Source organism: Thermobia domestica, chromosome 11 (assembly GCF_964235325.1).
Source record: "Thermobia domestica chromosome 11, izTheDome1.hap1.1, whole genome shotgun sequence".
Classification (NCBI taxonomy): Eukaryota; Metazoa; Arthropoda; class Insecta; order Zygentoma; family Lepismatidae; genus Thermobia; species Thermobia domestica.
The window spans coordinates 209022884-209044096 of NC_137464.1; the positions used below are offsets into that span (position 1 = coordinate 209022884).

At 32.5% G+C, this 21213-nt stretch overlaps 1 protein-coding gene across 1 annotated transcript in view; it reads right to left on the minus strand.

Annotated features, from left to right (window-relative positions):
• Positions 1-2065: 2065 nt before the first annotated feature.
• LOC145664693 (uncharacterized) overlaps positions 2066-21213 on the minus strand; it is a 96972-nt gene continuing 77824 nt past the window's right edge. The window contains exon 4 of the mRNA XM_081731553.1: positions 2066-14350. Coding sequence (XP_081587679.1) covers positions 13980-14350 — 371 coding nt within the window. The 3' untranslated portion in view covers positions 2066-13979. The remainder of the gene's footprint in view (positions 14351-21213) is intronic.

Here is a 21213-nt window from a genome sequence, read left to right on the forward strand (position 1 = left end):
AAATTACCCTCTACGCATACTTCTAAATATATGACAACAATTACAATAAATAAAAATAAGAGCACGAAGACATCGGAGTAAAAGAACTTTGCTCTTGTGCATATAACTACTCTTTTCAAATGTCCAGTTTTGAAGTTTTTATCACATAGATAAATCTTAATATTATCTAGAATAAACTGCACAGAAGCACAATAAAGCAATATTAAATTTCAGAAACAAAGCATATAATCACTTCTGAATTACCATGAGTTCAAAGCTATCTTCAAATTTATATCGGTATGCAATGGCAAAAACTGTTTCTTACCTTTTACTGTAATATATATATATATATATATATATATCAGACTGACAAGACGTCTCGCATTTACCGGAACACTCCAGGTTTTCCTCTAGCTGTTCCGGTTTCCTTTCACATTTTTAGGACATATTAATGTTACGGTTCTTAAAAATGGTTACTTTCCTCTAAAAACTTAAAAATTTGAGGGGGGCAAGATTGTTGTTGCAAGATCATTGTTGACAGTATTTCCAAAAATGAGAGTTTGTTTTACACATTTCCGGAACATATGGGGAATCTTTAGCTTGATGGACATATATGGGGCTGAAGAAAAGATCATATTAATGTGGAAATCCAAAGTGAAATCACATTTCCATCATTCCTGCTTAGAATTTAACGATTATCTCATACAAAACAAAGAACTAACAGAAAACTAATTTTTCTGAGAAGTATATGCGAATTGTAAGGTAAATTAAACACTTCTCATCTGTCATTAACTTTGCATTAAATTGGCAACAAAGATTAAGTTACTGTAGATGCTATACTTTAACTAATTTCAATGTTACTCTAATTGAGTTCCTGTGCTCCTGGAAGTTATGTTTCAAATAGCCTATTTTCAATTACATCCTTCTTTCTCTTTCTCTCCTCAACCATAGGTTGGTAGACAACATGGAAATTTTGAAACTTTTCTTTCCATTGGGAGAGCTGTTTTAAATTTTGATAAGATCTCTTCGTTGTAACTACATCTAGATATTTTATCCTTGGTTTTCCTCTTAATGATTTTCCTTCTGTCGTTCCCTCTATCAACACGGTGATCCAATCGGAGTGCCAAATAAGATGACCGAGTATGTTGTTTCTTCTTTTTCCTATTATCTTCATGATCTTCCTGTCCTTCATTAGCTTCCTTTAGTACGTCTTCATTCCTTATCCTTTCGGTCCATGATATGCGCAGCATTCTGTGCCAACACCACATTTCAAATGCTTCCAGCTTGGATATTGGCTTTTCTAAGGTATAAGCGTAACTATTACTACAGCCATGTTGAGAAGATACAACAAAGAACACTTTAAAATTTCAATCTGACAACACCACAAAAAATCTTGACATCCTGGTCAAGACTTTTCAGTTTGAGATCCTGGTCATTCTAATATGAGAGGAATTAAAATCAAAAGTACTCAAATTGATCTTTTCTGGCCTACTTCCTCTGCGGATAGAAGTAATCAAATGAGGAATCTTAAAACAACTCCTGAAATAGTTCCAATGTTATAAAAAGACTAGCTTTGACTAGCTAGCGGGTCCGCCCACAGACCCCAGGCGTTTGATCGGCCTACGGCCTCATGTCTCTTACGTATTAGACTTCGCATCAAGAGTGCATTTCGTGCATTTGCTCTTAACATTTCCAGAATTTCAGCCAGCTGGGGGCTTGGTCCCCGACCCCGCGTTTACTTGGTCTACAGCATCGCACCTCTTAAACCCACAATTCTACCAAATTTCAAGTTTCTTTTCGTATTTCAATTATCTAAAAGATAAGATTTTGTATTCCAAGAAAACGTCCATTTAAATAACATGGGAATTTCTTCATGCCCCTTTAGAACCTATAAAACTAAAAATATTCACTTTTAGCAATTTTCCTGTAGGTTAGTCCCGGAAGGCTACAATCATGCCAAATTTCAACTTTCCACTTTAACCGGAAGTACCTGTTATTTTATGACAGTTCGTGTAGTTGAATATATAGTTTGGTAGGATAGATAGAATGGAAATATTATTAGTATAAAGGAATAATAAGTACATAGTTATTTGATTGTTTAGTTTTATTGAGATTGTTTAGCAAGCTCAAATAACCATTTGTTTTACACATCGCTGTACACATGGAAGCATTCTTGATAGCGATGACAAAATACCAATGTAATGGCTTGTGTAGAAATGGCCATGAACATAGCTGGATATTTTTCAATCTCATTAGTTAAGAAAACCAGGTACAAACTTTTACAATTGCGTAGTGGTATTGGACTTTTCTTAAAATTTCTTTTTCCTATAATTTAAAATCTTAATATTTGTTGTTGAAAGGTTTGTCTTTAGATCTACCGGTATAAACAAACTTGATAGAATCTTATACTAAAACCAGAAAGTATATGGAAAATTACTTTATACAAAACTCAGATAAAAAGCACATTATAAAAATAAGTAAAAGTAACAAGAATTTCTTTTAGTACAATGGTAGTACCTATTCGTTTAAACTTTTATGGCTAATAACATCATCAGTGGTGTGCACAAAATTTCATTAAAAAGTGTGGGAGCGGGAGGGGGAGATTAAAGCTCCCAAGATTTTTGTGTACATATCTAAAAACATTACATGTTTATTTTTCCATAGTATTTTGTTCAAAGTGGGGTTTAAAACCCAGAAACTCAACTTTGCTACGCCAGTGAACACCATACATAAAATTAAAACATCCCTTAACAGATTTGACGCCGTATATAGTTTATCGTTTATTACAATACGTGCAATTATTTCGTTGAATCTAACTCCAACATCCTCAGACTATGCTAGAGTTTCAGCTTCTTTGAGGAATCAACCTTTTTTTTTCTTTCTTTCATAAATTGTTATTCAAGTATACAATTTCTTATTATTTACATTTTAAATGTTCACAATAATGTTAACTAGTAAGCTTCCTTATTACGAAAAAATAGCTTTTATTTATTTATTTTCACAAATCTTTATTACTTAAGTACACACTGCGACTACAACACAGCTAAGCAACCATCTCATCATTTATTTTCTTATGCTTTAGAGTTAAACAGGATTCTTTCATTTTTTTAAGCAATACGCACTGCATTTACAACATAGCTAATCAACCGTCTCATCATTTACTTTCTCATGCCTTATCGTTGAACAAGTTACTTCGTAAGTACGCACTGCATTTACAACATAGCTAATCAACCATGTCATCGTTTTCATTCTTATGCCTTAGTAGTGTTGAACAGTTTTCTTCCATGTATTTTTTTTCTAAATAGCAGTTGAGATTTATTTATTTATTTATTTATTTTTATGAAAATTTTTACTAAGTTTATATTCCATATTTTATGTGCCATTAGTCGTTAACCAAAGACATGTTCATCATAATACTTCACATGCATTCTAAGCTCGTCAATATCTATCTTACTGTGATATGTTTGATCAAGATTAGATGAGTTTAATTGATCGTATATAATTTTTGATATATTTTCTTTCTTTTTTTTCTTTCAGGTTTTCCTTTTTCATTTCTTCTTTTTTGGAAAAATTAAGTGAGAGATGAAAAACGTTGAACTTTTGTACATATGGTTTCTCAAAGAAGCATTTTTTTCACAGTTCTCTGAGGATGTTGAAAATTGATCTAGTAAAATCATCGCAGAGAATGCTCTATAAGTATTATAAAATATACCAAATGTTAATTCCATTAATAAGCTTTATTCTATTACAATCAATGATTAATATTTAATTTGTTGAGTTAGGTTTGTTGATAATTTCAAATAAATTTTCAGCTTCTGAAATCTGAATTTCCATTTCTTGAGTGTATTTCCAATGCATTCAGCAAATCAACAATGTGATGTTAATGATATTTTAATAACAATAAAATAAATTTATAATAAATCCAGGCTTATAGATAAATAAAAACAAATAAATATAATAAGGTTAAGTTCAACGTTAACTTAACGCAAAGTCTTCGTTTACTTATTGATAATATCATTCTGGTTTGGTGATAGAAACGCATTGTGTTTTAGTGTTTGTTATTGAATATAGCAAAGCTAGTATGAATCAGTTAGTTATTGGATTGACTCCGGTGCTGACAAGGAGAATTGGAAAATGGAAGGACAAAAGGAGGGTTGAAATATCTAAGAGACAACAAGTGTGGTTCCTGAGAAAGTGTCTAGTGGAGAAGTTTACACCTAAAGGTTTGAGAATTGAAAAGAAATTTGTGAAGTGTTATTCGAAGAAGGTTAAAGACTTGGTTAGAAAGATGGAGAAGGAGCTCTTATGGAATGAGAATCGTGTCAAAAAACATTTTCTGAAGAAAAGTGAAGAAGTGATGGCTGTGTTAAAAGAGAGAATAGACTTGCTTATTTTTACCAAGGATATTATCATGCAGAGACTATATAAATGGGAGATGTGTTTTCAGTTAAAGGTACGAAATAAACTGGAAAGGAAAGGAAAGTCCATTGGGTGGCGCAAGGATTTTGAACAGGATCTGAACAATAAAGTGGTAGTGATTGGTGATGTATCTGTGTCAAAAGAAGAAAAGAAATTATTAAGCTTAGGACATATATTTAAAATCAAAGAGGACAGATTGAATGTGGAAGAAGTGATTTATTTGGTTGAACAAGCCATTAGCCAGTTTGAAGGTAAAGAAAAGAGAGACACAATTAAGAGAAAGATTGTGGCGATAGTTAAGAAAAAGATGAAAATGAAGGGAGGAAACCTTACAAAAGAAGAGAAGGTGACACTTAGAAAATTAGTAAAGAGAAAGGATATAATATTGCAGCAAGCGGACAAAGGCGGTGCTGTGGTACTGATGGAAAAGCAATGGTATGAGACAAAATTAGAGAGCTTGTGTGATGGTACATACGAAGTAATAGGAGGAAAAGAGTTAAGGAGAGAAATAAAAGAAAAGGTAAGTTGTTCTTTGAAGAAAGGAGGTTACCAAGCAGCTTTAAATGAAGAAGGAAGAATTCCAGTAATGAAGGGATTTCCGAAGATTCATAAGGAAGTGATAAAGCTGAGACTATCACTTGACTGCAGAAGGAATCTATGTGAACTGCTGAAGGAGCTAAAGTTTTAAGGAGAGAGCAGGGAGAGTAATAGTGTTAAAAATTCTAGAAAACTGAAGAACAGACTGTACAACATGGGACGTATTAAAGGTAGAACGCTGTTGTTTAGTGTTGATGTGAAAGCAATGTTTCCGAGCTTGAAAAGGGAATACATATTGAAAGCAGTGACAGAGGAAATGGGAGGAAAGAAAATACATGGTTGGAGTGCAGAAAAGCTCAAAGAAGCATTGAAGACAATATGGAAGAACTCTTTCTGCGTTATAGGAGAGAGGTTAGCAAGGATCAAGGAGGGCCTCAGCATAGGATCAAGAATGAGTCCGGTATGGGCGGAGATAGTGATAAACAGGTGGAAAAAGGAAGTCAAATGGAAAGGAGGGGACAAGCTTATATTCTTCAGTAGGTATGTCGATGATTGCTTTGGGATATGGAAAGGTACTCGGAGGCAACTTACTAAATTTGTGAAGGAAATAGAAGATCATAGAGCAGAGCAAAGCCCAAAAGGGTGAAATAAATCAAAGGAAGCGCGTTGTCTATGTTACGTCATTATTACCATATTCAAAATATGCATCAAAGGTAGGTAGCCAAGTTTTATCAATGTTTCCAGTATCCAGATTTAAAGCAAGTTTATATTTATGAATAAAGAGTGATTCTTTAATCTCCCGTTGTTTCTTTGTTTTTGCTGAACCTATTATATTAACCCGTTTTATATTATTTTTATGTTGTTTTAAATGAAGCGTCAATCCTGACATGCCCTCTTCTTGCGACTTTTTTGATTGTCTAATAAGTTCTTTAATTAGGGTGTTAATATTGCGTTTCGTTTGGCCTTCCCAAAGGAGAATTCATTCGTAAGTAGTCAATGTTTTGTTAATTTGAATCATCCTCTCATACGCCCATTTAATTTTAATAAACTTTCAATATTCAATATTGTGCTATTGACTTAGAAACAAATTTGTGTTGTTCCTGGACTTGCATTTTCAATTAATTTCACTGATATCTAGGAACTAATTTATAAAGAAATAAATGATAGTTTTTGCTTTAAGGAAGATTCATAACAGATTTGCATAACAAGGCGAGAAAACATATGAGAAACAACGATAAGGCACCAAAACAGCTTATTTAAAGAAAATATATTTAGTAAAACCTCTGTTAATGTTTGAAAATATATACAGTAATTACCATATAATTGTGTATGCGATTAGAGTTTTTGGGGTGGAAATTTTATTTTTTAAAAGAGAAGATCTCAATAGATTCTCCGTTCTTCTAAAAATTTCAAAATAATGAAAAAACAAAAGAGAATTTTAAAACTAACTTTGTATCAATCTAATAGTTAGACAATATTACAAGACAACGTGATCAGTCTTTAAGATAATGTATTATTTTTATTAATGTTTACTTTGAATGCACTTTGTATAATTAATGTTTAGAGACTGACAACTTTGTCTTGTAATGTGTTTCAAGATACTAATCACTAAAAAGTCTAATTCTATTGCTTCCCTTGCTTTACGCTACTTTGAAAAATCTTTGGGAAAAAGCAAAGATGTTTATTCTGCATTACCAAATAAGTATTAAGGTGTTATTAATTAGTTCAGAAAACATAAATATTGACATAATATATTAATATATTATATATTAATATTATATTATATTAATATATTACATTAATATATTATATTAGTATAATATTTGATTTATTGTCCCATACCTCTACACCATTGCATATTTTAGGGTTACCATAGTTATTTCCACAAAACCGGGACAAAGATTTTGGTAACTAAATAATATTATCGACTAACTAACGAATATACACATGGAACATTGTTTTCATGTAAACAACTTCACAGTGTGGTCTATTGTAGTAATATTTTTATCACTATTGTAGAAACTCAAGGTACTTTTTTTTTTACGTGTTGAGTTTATTATATGAAAATTGATGGGTATGATCTTAATCATTCTGTTAAATGTTAAGAATTATCCTAAGTGATGATAAATTAATTTTGGAATTCGGTGCTGTTTTATGGAGAATTCATCGGTAAGACCACTTTCTGCACGGGGATTATATTTAAGCATTTCTCGTCTTCTAAACTATTACATAATGAATAGAACTATTGATAGCATTAAATGAATCAGAGGCTTTATTCTTTTGTCAATTTCCGAATTAATTAAACAATTAGTGTAATCTGATTTCCAGAATCTTATACAGCCAACTAAATTTTTCCTATGTTAAAATAGAATTAAACGGTATTCTAATTGATTCATTTATCAAGACGTGATTTTAAATATTGCATTGTGGTTGCATTATGGTTGGTTATATTGTAAAGTTGTTATATTGTGATTAAAGAACAATCATTAAAAGTTATTTGAATACTGCTTATAGAGAGAGAGGTATAAATTGATAGTTTATAAATATTAATATTATTAACTCTTAACGTAATCGTGATCTCGAAAATTTAACAACAATCAAGCTTTAAAGAAAGTAACATATGTGTGGAAATATAGCATATTTCATTGTACACTCATGTCCAAAATGATTGTCGCATATCTATAACTGTCTTCTGGTAAGAATATAATTTGATAATGGTTTTGCAGGGTACTTTTAATACTAATACAATGTGTATAATCGGGAAATGTATATTTGTGGTAAATTTCATAGGAAAAGAATTATAAATATGAAAATTAGAATAAGTAACACAAAATGTTGCTAAATGGACAAGAAAGTTTTATTTTCTTTTTATTGTTTTTATTTACTGCTCTTTTGACATGAAATTTGCTACATACACGTCTTTGCTGATTATACACATACTAACATTATAAGAAATACCGGGAGAATTCGTTATCAAATTATATTCCTAGAACAACATATTTATAGACATGAGACAATAATTTTGGACATGAGTGTACATCAATAACATTTGAACGTAGTGGGATCACTTTCGAAAAATTTGACATTTTTACTCAGGCGGACGGGATTGTTTTTTTCACCATTCAAAGTGAAGAATCCCGGTTTGTGGAACGTGTGGCAACCCTATACATGTTCTTGTTGGATATTATATTAACCCTTGAATAAATTCTCTGTGCAACAAATAACGAAAGCTAGCTGTAAAAGCCACAATGCCTTTTGTGCGTAAAATATCATAAAAATATATTTTTCTTTGTCACAATTATACCACACAGATGAGTACTTAAATCTAATACCGTTATTATCATCATGGGTTCTACTTTGTAAAAGAAAAGCGAAATACATCTCTAAGATAAAAAAAAAATCTCTTAAATAATCTACGGTTTCTTTTTTATAATTGCTACTGTGAAATCGAATGATCTAATTATTAATGTGACATATTGTAATTATTTGAACACAGATAAAATATTTGCATATAACAAAACAAATATAGAATTAAGCTAGAACTGTTCTTACGTAATTTTAAAATTCTTTAGGTATTTATTTATCTAAATAAACGTAACATTTTAATTTATATTTACTCTAATGTCGCTAAAAGTTTTTTTTCAAAAAATACGCATATTGTACAATATTTAAACGTTAGCATAATTTTGCAAACCACATAGAATAAAAATAATTTATACACAAAGTGTCATTCACTAGAACATACTTAATTTTCAAATCGCAAACGTTTTATAGTAGTATTATTTACTGATAACAATAGAACGAAAAAAATTACATTTGTTTACATATGTTCATTTATCCTTCATATTTTGCCCACATAATTTCCAATAAGGGTTAATTTACACACAAATATACTGTACTGCGGAAAATTAAGATATATTTTATTCGAAACTGTTGCTTTTGATTAGTATATCGAATGATCTGCACACGATAGAATCAACCCTATCATTTTGCTGTATTTAAACCTACCGCTACTTCAGATATTTTGAATAATCTACTCTCCAGGAACAAGTGATATATATAAGGCATGCTCAACTGAAAGTGGGACCGAGGTTGGAGCGCCATTATTCCCAGTGGTAGAACTTTGCGATTTCCCTGGTAGATAGCAGTGTATGTCAGGAGAAATTTGACATACAGTGGTAGGGTCTGTATATTGTTGACTGCAACAGAAGCTAGATAACAGGTAGCGAACGTGCCATGGATTCCTCCAAATAGGCCAAGCACGCAGTAATCCAATTTTTGTCGCCAGAATGTGTTAGTGGAACTGAAATTAATCGTCGAATGAAGAGTGTGTATAGGACTGAATGTATGTCACGTACTGCAGTGTTCAGATGTGTAGTGAGTTTCGCCATGGACGTGTGAATACAGGGGACATGCCAGGACCAGGTGAAGCACATATGGTCATCACGGATGAATCAATTGCTGCAGTGGACTCCCTTGTGAGAGAGAATCGTCGAATAACCACCCACGAGATTGCAGACAGCCTGTCTGTGAGCAAGGGAACCGATGAGGTCCGAGGAACAGTTGAAGAATGGTTGCGGACGCAACCCACTACTTTCTTCGCTGACTGTATCCATCGTCTCATGGACCAATGGAATATCTGTCTCAATCACCTAGGTGATTATGTATAGACAATATTGTTACACAGGTTTTGTCCCCTATGAAAAATTTTTAATTTATAATATACCTATGCATTAAAACTAAATAAACCTTTGCTTAAATGTATCACTCCTACTTCATATGAGCATGCCTTATATAAAAATAATTTTAAAAAGAAAATTACTATTTCACGTTAAAAGCTACTAGTGAGATAAATTATATAAATGACCCTAAAGAAACACAATGAGTATAGTTATGTCCATATTCTATCCAAGTAGTAGCCATCAATAAGATAATATATAACATGCAGGAATTCTAACAATAATTTTACTTGCGGGTAACTGTAATTTCTGTAAATATCTTGCATTTTCTAGTTTTCGACTCTGCCTTGGAGCCTTGATCCTGAAGGTTTAAAGCAGAAAGAACAATAAAAACATCAGGACAGTAAAAGTCGCAATGATCGACCTGTCAAGTCTGTTCCTTTTACTTTCTGATGTTTTTTTTTCTTTTATTGTTCTTTCTCCTGATTTAACCTTCGTGATCAAGGCTCGAGAAAAGGGGTGAAAGCCAGGAAGTGCAAGGCGTTTCCAGAAATATCCGTTGCCTGTAAGTAAAATAAGAAGTTTAGTTGTATTCTATGTCATGGTTACCAGCAACAGTGTCCTACGAGGTTCCAATAATAACGTTTGAAACTTTTAAGAATAGATAATATAAATAGAAAAGTAAGCCAATAAGTTTTCTTAGAGAGACTTTTTCTGTACTTATTTAATTAATTAATTAACTATTCTTGAAAATACAAGAGTGAATTAACTTAAAGTAATTTGTTGAGGAATTGAAGGGCCCTCTTCAATAACAAGGTAAGTCGAGTTACCTCGATTCCTGGTAAAACATAGATAAGAAGGCGTGTGGACTTACTTGCCTTTTCCGTCATCTCTAGTGCACATTCGAAGCGTCTTTTGAGAGAAAAAAACACTATTCATCTCCACCGAGTCGCCGTTTCCCGATGCGGATAACAGAGGGCGCCGCTGTCAGCGGCTAGTGAAGCAAGCACTGGTAGGTGCGACGAGGCGACGCGACGTCAAGGTCGGTTCATCTGAAAGCACTGGTACGTGGAAATACTTTACCATTTTGTTTCGGAATGGACAAAATCGAAGCAGTTGAATCAGAATAACTGAGGCGTAAGGGATGAAAGAGAAAGATAAATCGTAAACTCTGGCGAAGAAATATAGCAAAATCACGACGAAATGCAGTGTTTTGTTTTTTCTTCGATATTAATATGGAAATTTAAATAGTGCTGTCAAAAAATCCAGATATTGGAATATTCGGGTTTTGAAAAGTTCGAATTCCGGATATCCGGATTCAGATTTAAATTTGGATTTCAGATTTCGGATTTGAAAATCAAAAGTCATGATTTCTAATTCGGATATCAAATCCGAATCAGGTTTTTGGAGTTACTAGTAAATCGGGCAAGGGGAAAGGAGATGACTCCCCCCCACACATAAATCTCTGTCAGTTTCGTAAACGTATAATGGTGTAGGAGAAAAAGCTTATTCAGTGCAGGCATCACCACTGGACATCATTCTGTTATTCCCCAAGAAACCAGCCAAACCGGGAATCAAGAACCCAAAGAAGGATGTGAATACTCTGCTATGAGTTGTTACTCTTGCCAAGCAACAGTTTTACAAGAACGTGCGGAACACAGCTGATTTTTTTTTATTTTTTTTTTTTTTATCTGTGCTCCCGGATTCTGAATTTAATATGGACATAGGACCTTGCAGTTTCCAGATTTCGTTGCCCACAACGCTCAGATTATTGATATTTCGTATTCTTGTGTGTTACGACACATAAACGCTGTCTCACACGTCGTTATGTGTTCCTACTTTCCCTTTTCCTTTCACTATTAGTTTAGGTTATTGTAATAAAAAGGTAAATGCTCACTTTTCCACCTTCGTTTTTTATTATTCCGCATTAAATGGTATTCGCCATTTTATGATCCAAAGCACAGACCAGGTGCTACACCACTTTTCTCCATAGGCATATGTATACACACAGATTTACTCCTGTTAATTATCACGTTGCACTTTAAGTTTATAAGCTTTGTAACTCAGAACCTCCATTTTTCACTTATCTTGTTATTGCAGAGGGCCCTTCAATTATTCTAAAACTTCAGATATACCTAGGTACTTACTTTTACATTTGACTATATTTAAATATTAGTTTCGTTATTTATATCCTTTTTCAGCGGAACGTCTATGCAGGATGGGCGCCAATTTAAAGTAAAATCTGAATCAGGATTGCGTTTTGCACTTTGTGAGTTCTATGGGTTTTCTTATGGAAGTCATAATTGCTAAAATATTGATACATGTTCTCTTAAACAGAAAAGACCGTGAAAATATACGTTGAATAATGAAAATACTTCATTTAAACAACTAATGAATAACAGGAGAGTCTGCACAATATATACGTGTGTAAATTCCCTTCGGTTATTTACTCATTAAACCAACACCACTTCCGTTAAAAATTTTACAATTAAATCTTCTATTATTTTACTACATATTTGTCGTAAACTAATAAATGAAATTCTATTGGTAGACTTACGAATGCTCGACGTACAAGAGCATTTACATTCTTTTTTTCGTTTATTACACTAATATTGAAGAAAGTTCTCATAATGATTATTTTAAAGAAATCTTAATAATGATGTTGACTTATGTACTTGTACGTTCAAAGTATGATGTAAGATTTCAACAAAACAGTTTGCTAAGTTGCATAACAAATATTACCATATTCATTTGGTGTCACATGTATCATTATTCATTTTATACTATACATTAATGTTGTAAATAATAATACTTTGCATAATTGTCACTAATAAGTTTCAGAAGTTGTTAGATTAAAATATCAAGTTGAAGAACTACCATATTACATCATTTACTACACTTTGCTAACATGCTACATGATTGAACTTAATATTTATATATATATCACATAAACTTTCAAAATCAGTAATATGAGCCCTTTAGAGACTTTCTAATGTATTGTTCATAGTTTATTTCAACATCTGACTCTCAATATCAGTAAAACGATCTCATGAGGTAATTTTCGAACACACTAGCGTTTCAACACTTTTTAAAATCTTTATTCTTTAACATATTTTTGTATTACTTTAATGATTGTAGTATTCAAAGCACTTGCTTTCTATTGTTTACTTGAAATAGTATCGAGTAATGTAAATAATATTGTAATGTAACACATAGTAAGGTCACTTTATTTAACTTATTATATACAGACAAATCTTTATGATTGATTTATGTGTTTCTTCTTTCTTAACTAATGCAGAAACTTTTAGAAATAGTTATTAATGAATACATATCAATGGTAAAAAATATGAATATTTTAGCCATACTCTAGTGTATTAACTAGTCAATCATATGAAAAATTAAACAGTTGCTCTTGTATGTTCTTGAATGGTATAATGGAAACCAACATATACACTTATTTTAATATCGTGAAAATTCTACTGCAAAACAGAAATCTTTAATTATATATTCTGTTATTTTAATATTTATACTCTATTTTACCATTGTTTTATTGTTTTTATTTTATCATATTACACATTTTTTTAATGTCTACGAGAAACATGAATTCATTCACTAACATGCTATGTTATTTCATTGGAACCAAAACAGAAAGACTCCTAGTATTTTTGTAGTTTGAATTTACACAAATAGAATGCCTTTTAGTAGCTAATAATGGACAAGAGTTCGTATCTAGATAAATTCTATAACTTTGTATCTTTTATCATTAATTCATCTATTCCCTTGTGAGCTTTATGTATTATAAATCCATTAAAGTATTATCTTCAGCTTGAATTATGAAACTAAGTCATACTTACTGCCCTGCAATTAATGTACATCTGAAGAGAAATAATGTGATTTCAAAAATAAAGAGTGTCAAAGAGAAACATAACTATACAATCATGAATATTTATTTAAGTGTATTTTTTTATAGAAAATTGAATTAGTCAACTTGTATTTTAAACTTCACTATGGCTGTTCGTTTAAAGAACCATAACTCCTAGGAACAGCACAAGCATCAAAATACCGGTACTAATATATGTGGAACTTGTACCTCATTTTATCAAACTTGACCTCTTTTAAATGCTACATATTTTTACAGTCAATTTACACTTTACTTCTTTCTCCCCAAATTCCAATAATAAAATGTATATTACACTGTACACTGTAATTAGCCATAACTTTGTATATAGCTGAAAAATAAAATATAATCTCTGCATACATTTATGTATATTGCTGTACAAAGATGTTCTTTTTAATTTTTATTGTTGAATCTCGCTTACAGAAAAAAGAACGAGACAGTGAAACGTAGCACAAGTATTCTTCATTTTAGCTGGGACATATTCTTATTTGGTCTATTTCGTTCATATTTATTTCCATTTGTCCTTTCGTTTCCCTTATTAAAGGATTAGCTTCCGTGGAATCTGAACTTTCTTCTGGAGGAGGAACAATTTGAGTATACGATGTTGTCTGCTGCATAGGTCTAATCAATCCATTGTTTAATTGTGTTGTTGCACCCACTCCTGTGTAGATTTTGTTGTGTTTCAACTGAGAAAATATAACTTTGCTCTCTCTGTTTTTCTGTTTAAAGACGTCTCTTGGTCTTGGTCTGTTTAACCAACACATATAGATGGCCAGTAGAACAAATGTGAGAAATACCACGACACATATCGAAATCCAAATTGCTCTGCTGCCAAACCCTGTAAAGAATAAAAGGTATGTATGTGACAATATTATTTCTTACAAGAAACAAACAAGTCAAAAGACGATATATATTCTCATCGGGACCTCATCCTTATCGGGATATTTTTAGCCCTCATCTGAAGAGGTGAATCGCACTATGTGGCAAAGTCGCAGATAAAGAACCACGAAGATTTACCCATCAAATAGTTCATCGATTTTTTCCCAAGCGGCAGTTAAAGTAAGTCGATAGACGTTGAGAAGAGCATCATTTATTAGCATAATAATCGATGTAAGTGCTTGGTGGATTTGTGGAGCAATGCTAATAGTTCGAAGTTAATCTACGACGTTGCCACATAGTGATATTTTGATTACCCATAGCGTCAGAAGAACGCCCCGGACAGTACATCATTATATAGTATTTTCACTTTATTTTGACCTGAAGTATAGCGCTCTGTTTTTAGTAGACGCCATTTTTAAGACGTTCGATATATCTATATCTACATCTATCTATCTATCTATCTATCTATCTATCTATCTATCTATCTATCTATCTATCTATCTATCTATCTATATATATATATATATATATATATATATATATATATATATATATATATATATATATATATATATCGAGGTGTATATATATTTGTATACCTTTCGAGTCCTCGTTTGGAGTCACAAGTTGCACTATGTGACAACATCGCAAATAAACAACCAATAGATTAATTCTATCAATCTATCAAATAGTTATATCGATTCTTTCCAGATGGCAGCTTAAGTCGATATTGATTAACACTAGCATCACTTATTAGTGTAGTAATCGATTCAACTGCTTGTTGTATTCGTAGAGTAATGCTAATGGATCCAAGTTAATCTGCGACGTTGCCACATTGTGAAATTTTGATTCGCCATAGCGGCTGAAGGAGGCCCTGGAGGGTATACCATCATATAACATTTTCGCTTTATTTTGGCTTGTAGAATAATGCGCTGTGGTCCGTGGGTGCCATTTTTGTAACACACACACACATATATATATACTCTGTAAAGAAAAAAATAGCGACACCTCAATTCTCAAGCTAACTTATACAGAAAACCATACTTGCAGCCCGTTAGAAGAGGAATAGAAGGAAATGAAGAGTGGGATAGTTCATTTGCGTTATCTGTGACATCTGTGGTGTGCGACATCGCTTGCCAATTGTTTGTGTATCAGTAATATTTTCGATAGATGGCACTGAGTGCGTCTCGTAAATTATTGTAGTGAGAATTCTGCATTGCATTTGTGATGTGCAGGCTGAGGTAAATAGCATTTTATGATTGTTCTTTGCTTTCTCATGGTTTGGACAGTGTCAACTGGCAAAACTGTTGTTGTGCAGCGTTGTCTGTGTATGATATTGTTGCTACATGTGAACTGTAAGCAAATAAGATGGGTAAAAAATGTGAGTTGTTGTCATGTGAACAAGACATAGTTCTTGTTTTGCGCAGCTAAGGCAAATCTCTATAGGAATAGATGGAATTCTGAAAATCCATCATTCTACGGCAGGAAGAGTAATTCACAAGTGGAAACAGCATAACAAATCGTCCCTTCGTCAACAGTGTGAAAGAAAAAAGAAAGCATCACCCAGAGCAGATTGCTAAATGAAATCAATAGCACTGCAGATTTAAGGAGTGATTTCCCCAAAAATCGCTTCTGTAGTTTGACATGATCTTGGAACTGCAGTTACTCGTACAACTGTATTGTCTTGACTGTATGAAGAGGATATTACAAAGAAGAAACCGCGTAGAAAGTCGAAACTGACAAAACACAGAGGACTTCAACATGTAGTTTTGTGAGTCGATATGCAACTTGGACTTATGACACCTGAAAGCACGTTGTTTTCTTCGTTGAAAAGAAGTTTAGAATAGTGGGAAACGATGGCGGTGTGAAGTTGTATATACGAACAAGCAATGAACTTGACAAGGATTTTGTTTAAGAGATGAAAATATTCAGTTACTGAGTGATGGTATGGGCATGGTTCACCATTAAAAACGTCAAAACGACGGATATATGTGAAGAATCGTTTGATGCACGAAAATATCTTCAAATTCTGGTACATAAAGTTCTTACAACAGCTAAAAATGACTTTTCTCAAGAAAATTTTGACTACTTCCTTTTCCAGGACGATAATGCTTCATGTCACCGAGCGAAAATCGTTAATACGTGGTTCAAGAATATGACTATTTAGAGACTCATGTGACCTACAAACTCACCCGTCATGAATCCGGTTGAAAATTTGTGGATCAATATGAGTAGAAAATTCAATAGACAACTATCTCAAATAGAATGGAATTTAAGGAACAGATAATCCAGGTGTTACTCCGAGATATCGAGGTTGCATTTTGCAATAGCTTTGTTACCAAAGGGCTCCGATGGTTCGGTGCACTGCGGAAAGCCAATAGTGCACATACAAAATACTAGTTTGGTGTATCGTACTTCCCGATGCTTGCACACAATATGTCTTACCCTTAAGAAATTCCATTTCTTGTTTTCTGCTATTGTTGTTGATCTTTTTCAGTTTTATGTATAACTTTTCCTATAAACGATTTTGCTCAAAACACACATAGCTACTTATATATGCATATAAATTCATTAAATTAATGTCAAAAACCTGAAACTCTGGCGCAAGTATTAAGAATGAACTGCTAATTAGGAATATGTATTGTAATATTATCAGGAATTCATGTAAAAAATCATATTGATTAAAGTATGTTGCGAAAACCATATCCGAGCAAGTGTCGCTATTTTTTCTTTACAGAGTATATATATATATATATATATATATATATATATATATATATATATATATATATATATATCTCAATTGATAAATTTCATAGAACTGAACAAAATTACACGATTGAGGGTAAATTCTCATGCGTACTTTTCGAGAAAATTGACAAAACGTAATTCTTTTTTTTTAATATGAAAACTTATGCTATACGAGAACCATACGACCTAATACTAATAAAACTAATACTAAAATATACCTCCCCTCATCAAGCATTTCATAATGACACTAGGAAGATAACACTATACATGCCAGTAAATGAGATATAAGATAAAGTTATCACTAACTCATAAACTTTCAGTTTTATTTATTAGGTAATGTAATGGTCTTCAAGTGCTGTAATAATTAGATACAAACCAGAAATCATCTCTCATTTGTAGATGAACAAATTTGCTTGACAATGGAAACAAAGAACTCCCAAGTTATAAACGAGTGGGAGTAAGTTTAATGACGTAATGTTTTGATAAGGAAATGCTTGTAATTATAAGCATTGTATGGAAGATTTGAAATTACAGATACCAATAGCTGAGTAGTTAATCAAATTATGGCTGTTGTATTAAGCCAAATGTTTGTGTACTGAAAGTAGATATCAAATTAAGTAAGAAATCTTTAATAAACATAGGTCGAAAGCCGCACCGTTTCACGTGACAGGCATTGAGAAATCAGTGGAAGCGCCGATATAATGCTGAATATTCATGAACATGTAAATATACCATTGTTAGGTTAAAATATTACGTGGAAAATCGCACCCGATAAATGGAACGAGTAGAGATTGAAGTGGAGCGGTCGATGCGATACAGACAGCTGAAGAATTCATATACATATGTCCGTATCTGTAAGGATCCCTATTGAACGGCGATAATTCTGCTCATCTGTACGCCATTGCGTTTGTTAGGTGCGACTTGCTGTGTAATCACTTGATTCAACAGCTATATATTTCCACGTTTATGAGATATTAACTCGCCGGTTTTTCAACTCCTCTCACCAGGGACGTACGGAAGGGGGGACACGGGGGTCCGGACCCCCCCCGAAATTTCGACTTTTTAAAAATTTAGCCTAATTTTAGGGGCAATTTTAGCAATTTTAATATAAAATAGCTTCATATTTAGTTTGAACCCCCCCCCCGAAATAAATTCCTGGGTACGCTACTGCCTCTCACGTAAAAACGCCGCCACTTTCGACCCATGTTCACTGGAATTTTTTGCTTCATTTCATATCTATTATCGCGTCCTCCAGTTTGCCTGTGTATTAGCTTATAAATTCTCTATCTATCTATCTATCTATCTATCTATCTATCTATCTATCTATCTATCTATCTATCTATCTATCTATCTATCTATCTATCTATCTATCTATCTATCAGAAAAACAACTTGTAAGTACTTTCGCCAGATGCTTCATCATATAGAAAGAGAAAAGCTGAAAGAAGGGCAGAAAATTAATGTACAAATGACGTCTACTTAGGTGTTTATATTACACTTGCACTATACTAGAAACTTTTACCCACTTTGATACTCAGTCCACTCGCTAACCAGCTACACACTTGTCCACTCAGCACCGACCTAATTTGTGAGAAGTGAGGGGCCGAGCATTGATGTGAAGAATGATCTATCTATCTATCTATCTATATATGACATTCAAAGAGCTATATATATATATTTATATATATATTTAGCTCTTTGAATGTCATTTAATTGACACCTGTGGACTATATGGTGTGAGAAGCATATCGGATTTTTCTTCGTTTATCATATAATCCTTAAAAAAAAAAGTCATTTGTATGAAAGTAAAAGTCAATTATTTGAAACTCTTACGTCATTATTTAACAATAAAATAACATTTTTCCGAACTCAATAATCATGTTTACTTAACCATAAACGATCAATACAGTTAGGTTTATATGTGCTAGTTTGAGTACTAGATGGATTAAAATTGTTTTGACTTTCACGTAATTGCTATATTATGAGTGAATATTGATTCAATTTCTTCCAAAACACACACACAAAGATTTTTTTTCAATAATACTAATATTTTGTAAAGCTAGATAAATGAAGTTTATGGTACACTCTTCAATTTTACTTTCGAGCGACGATAGAAAAGAAGAAATTGTGGTGATCATGAAAATAACTGAATTCTAGATTTTAATTGATTTACACGTTTCATGGCTCCTACATACTTAAAAGGTGGTTTTTGAACGTATGTTTGTTTCTTAGTTCATTTGTCTGTTCGTTTGTACTGATGTATATACGCTCATCTATAAGCCACAGTGTTCAACGTATGCGCACTAAATTGTAAACCTAAGATTTTTATAAGAATCTGTAGGTTTTCTTTCTCTTTTTCCGAATTTTCTTCCTATCCTTTGAAAAATAAGGTTAGTTTATTGAAGAGTGAAAATGAAAAAGTGTTATCTCTCTAAAACGGCTCTAATCATTTTGTTTGTGTTTCATACACCAATATTTCTTTAACAACCTTATATTTAGGATTTATTATTTACATTTCTGGGCTTTCACCGTCTGTGGCCATTTAGCCCGTAACGTATGAGGGATGACGTTCCTCGGCGAGCACACTATCCGGGGAAAGGGAAGGAATGAAGCAGTCTGGGACCTATTAGGTAGGTACCTTCCCAGCATTTGGCTGGTGTGAATGAGGAAAAACTTTATTCAGGATGGCTGGCCTGAAAAAGCTTTTTACACTTTTTCGACCGAGTGGTCCCGACCGAAAATCGAACCCGGAACCACCCAACAACCCCATATTGTAGTATAGGTAATTTCTTTGAAGAAGATCCAGAAGGGTTAGTTTACTTTTGAGAAAGAGTTCTTTTTGATTTTCTCGAAAGGACTGATGTTATTTTGTTCATATTTCAGAAATAAATGTTTCATTAATAACCTACAATATGGCAAATCTTACTTGTCCTGAAAAACTCACAAGGCATAGTTTACTTTTGAAGGTGAGTTTTTTCGGACATTTTTTCAAGAAAGACATAGGTTATATTGTTCATACTTAATAAACAAATATATTGTAAATCAATGTATTGTATTGAAAATTATCCTGAAAAAACACACAAAAATTATCCTGAAAATGAGTTTATTTTGAGACGATTTTCTTAAATACGAATGTGGTGATTCTGCTCATACCTTGCGCAAACAAATGTTTCATAAATAACCTGACAATATGGCATATCATATTCGTCCTGAAAATTCCCCAAAGGGTGGTTTACTCTAGGGGATCATTTCCTTTTCGGACGATTTTCTAAAAAATTAGGTGATTTTTGTCATATTTCATATATAAATATTTCATAACCTTATAATGTTGGGAAATCATTTCTCATGAAAATATTCGCGAAGGGGAAGCTTAGTTTTCTTTTCATTTTTTGGACAATTTACTCAAATACGATTTTTGTTTTTTTTAACATTTCATAAAGAAATATTTTGTTAACAACCCTAATATATATGGGATAAGTTATTTCTCATGAAAAAATCCTGAGGAATATTTTACTTTTCAGGGTGCTTTTTCCGAACGAAGTTTTCCAAAACTGTCTAATAATTTTGTTCACATATCACAAATAAACTATTCAATAATAACTGCAGTATAACATGATATAATTTAGGAAATTGAAGCGAGAAAGTTTAGTGTAGTGGCCTTAAGCGTTTATTGTAATTTGTCTGATGGTTTATTGAAAACTTTTCAGGTTTGACATTTCAGATTTGTAGTATTATATATATATACAGAGTGGCCCAAAAGTAGGTATATAGACGTGCGTCTATCAAATATGACATTTTAATTGATTAAAATAATGAATTTATTTGCTTCGGTTTATTCCGAGCTTAAGGTATAAGTGAAAATAAATTAAGAACAAATAAGGAAGAAACTAAGTCAATACCTGTGTGGATAACAATAAATAAACGATATAAAATGTCCGATTAGTACGGGACTCTATACCTATTTTTGGTCCACTCTGTATATATAGGGCCGGATTCAAGCTTTTCTGTCGTGGGTGCACCAAAAACTACCAAAATAATCAATCACACTGAAACTCTTCAAAGTAACACGTGA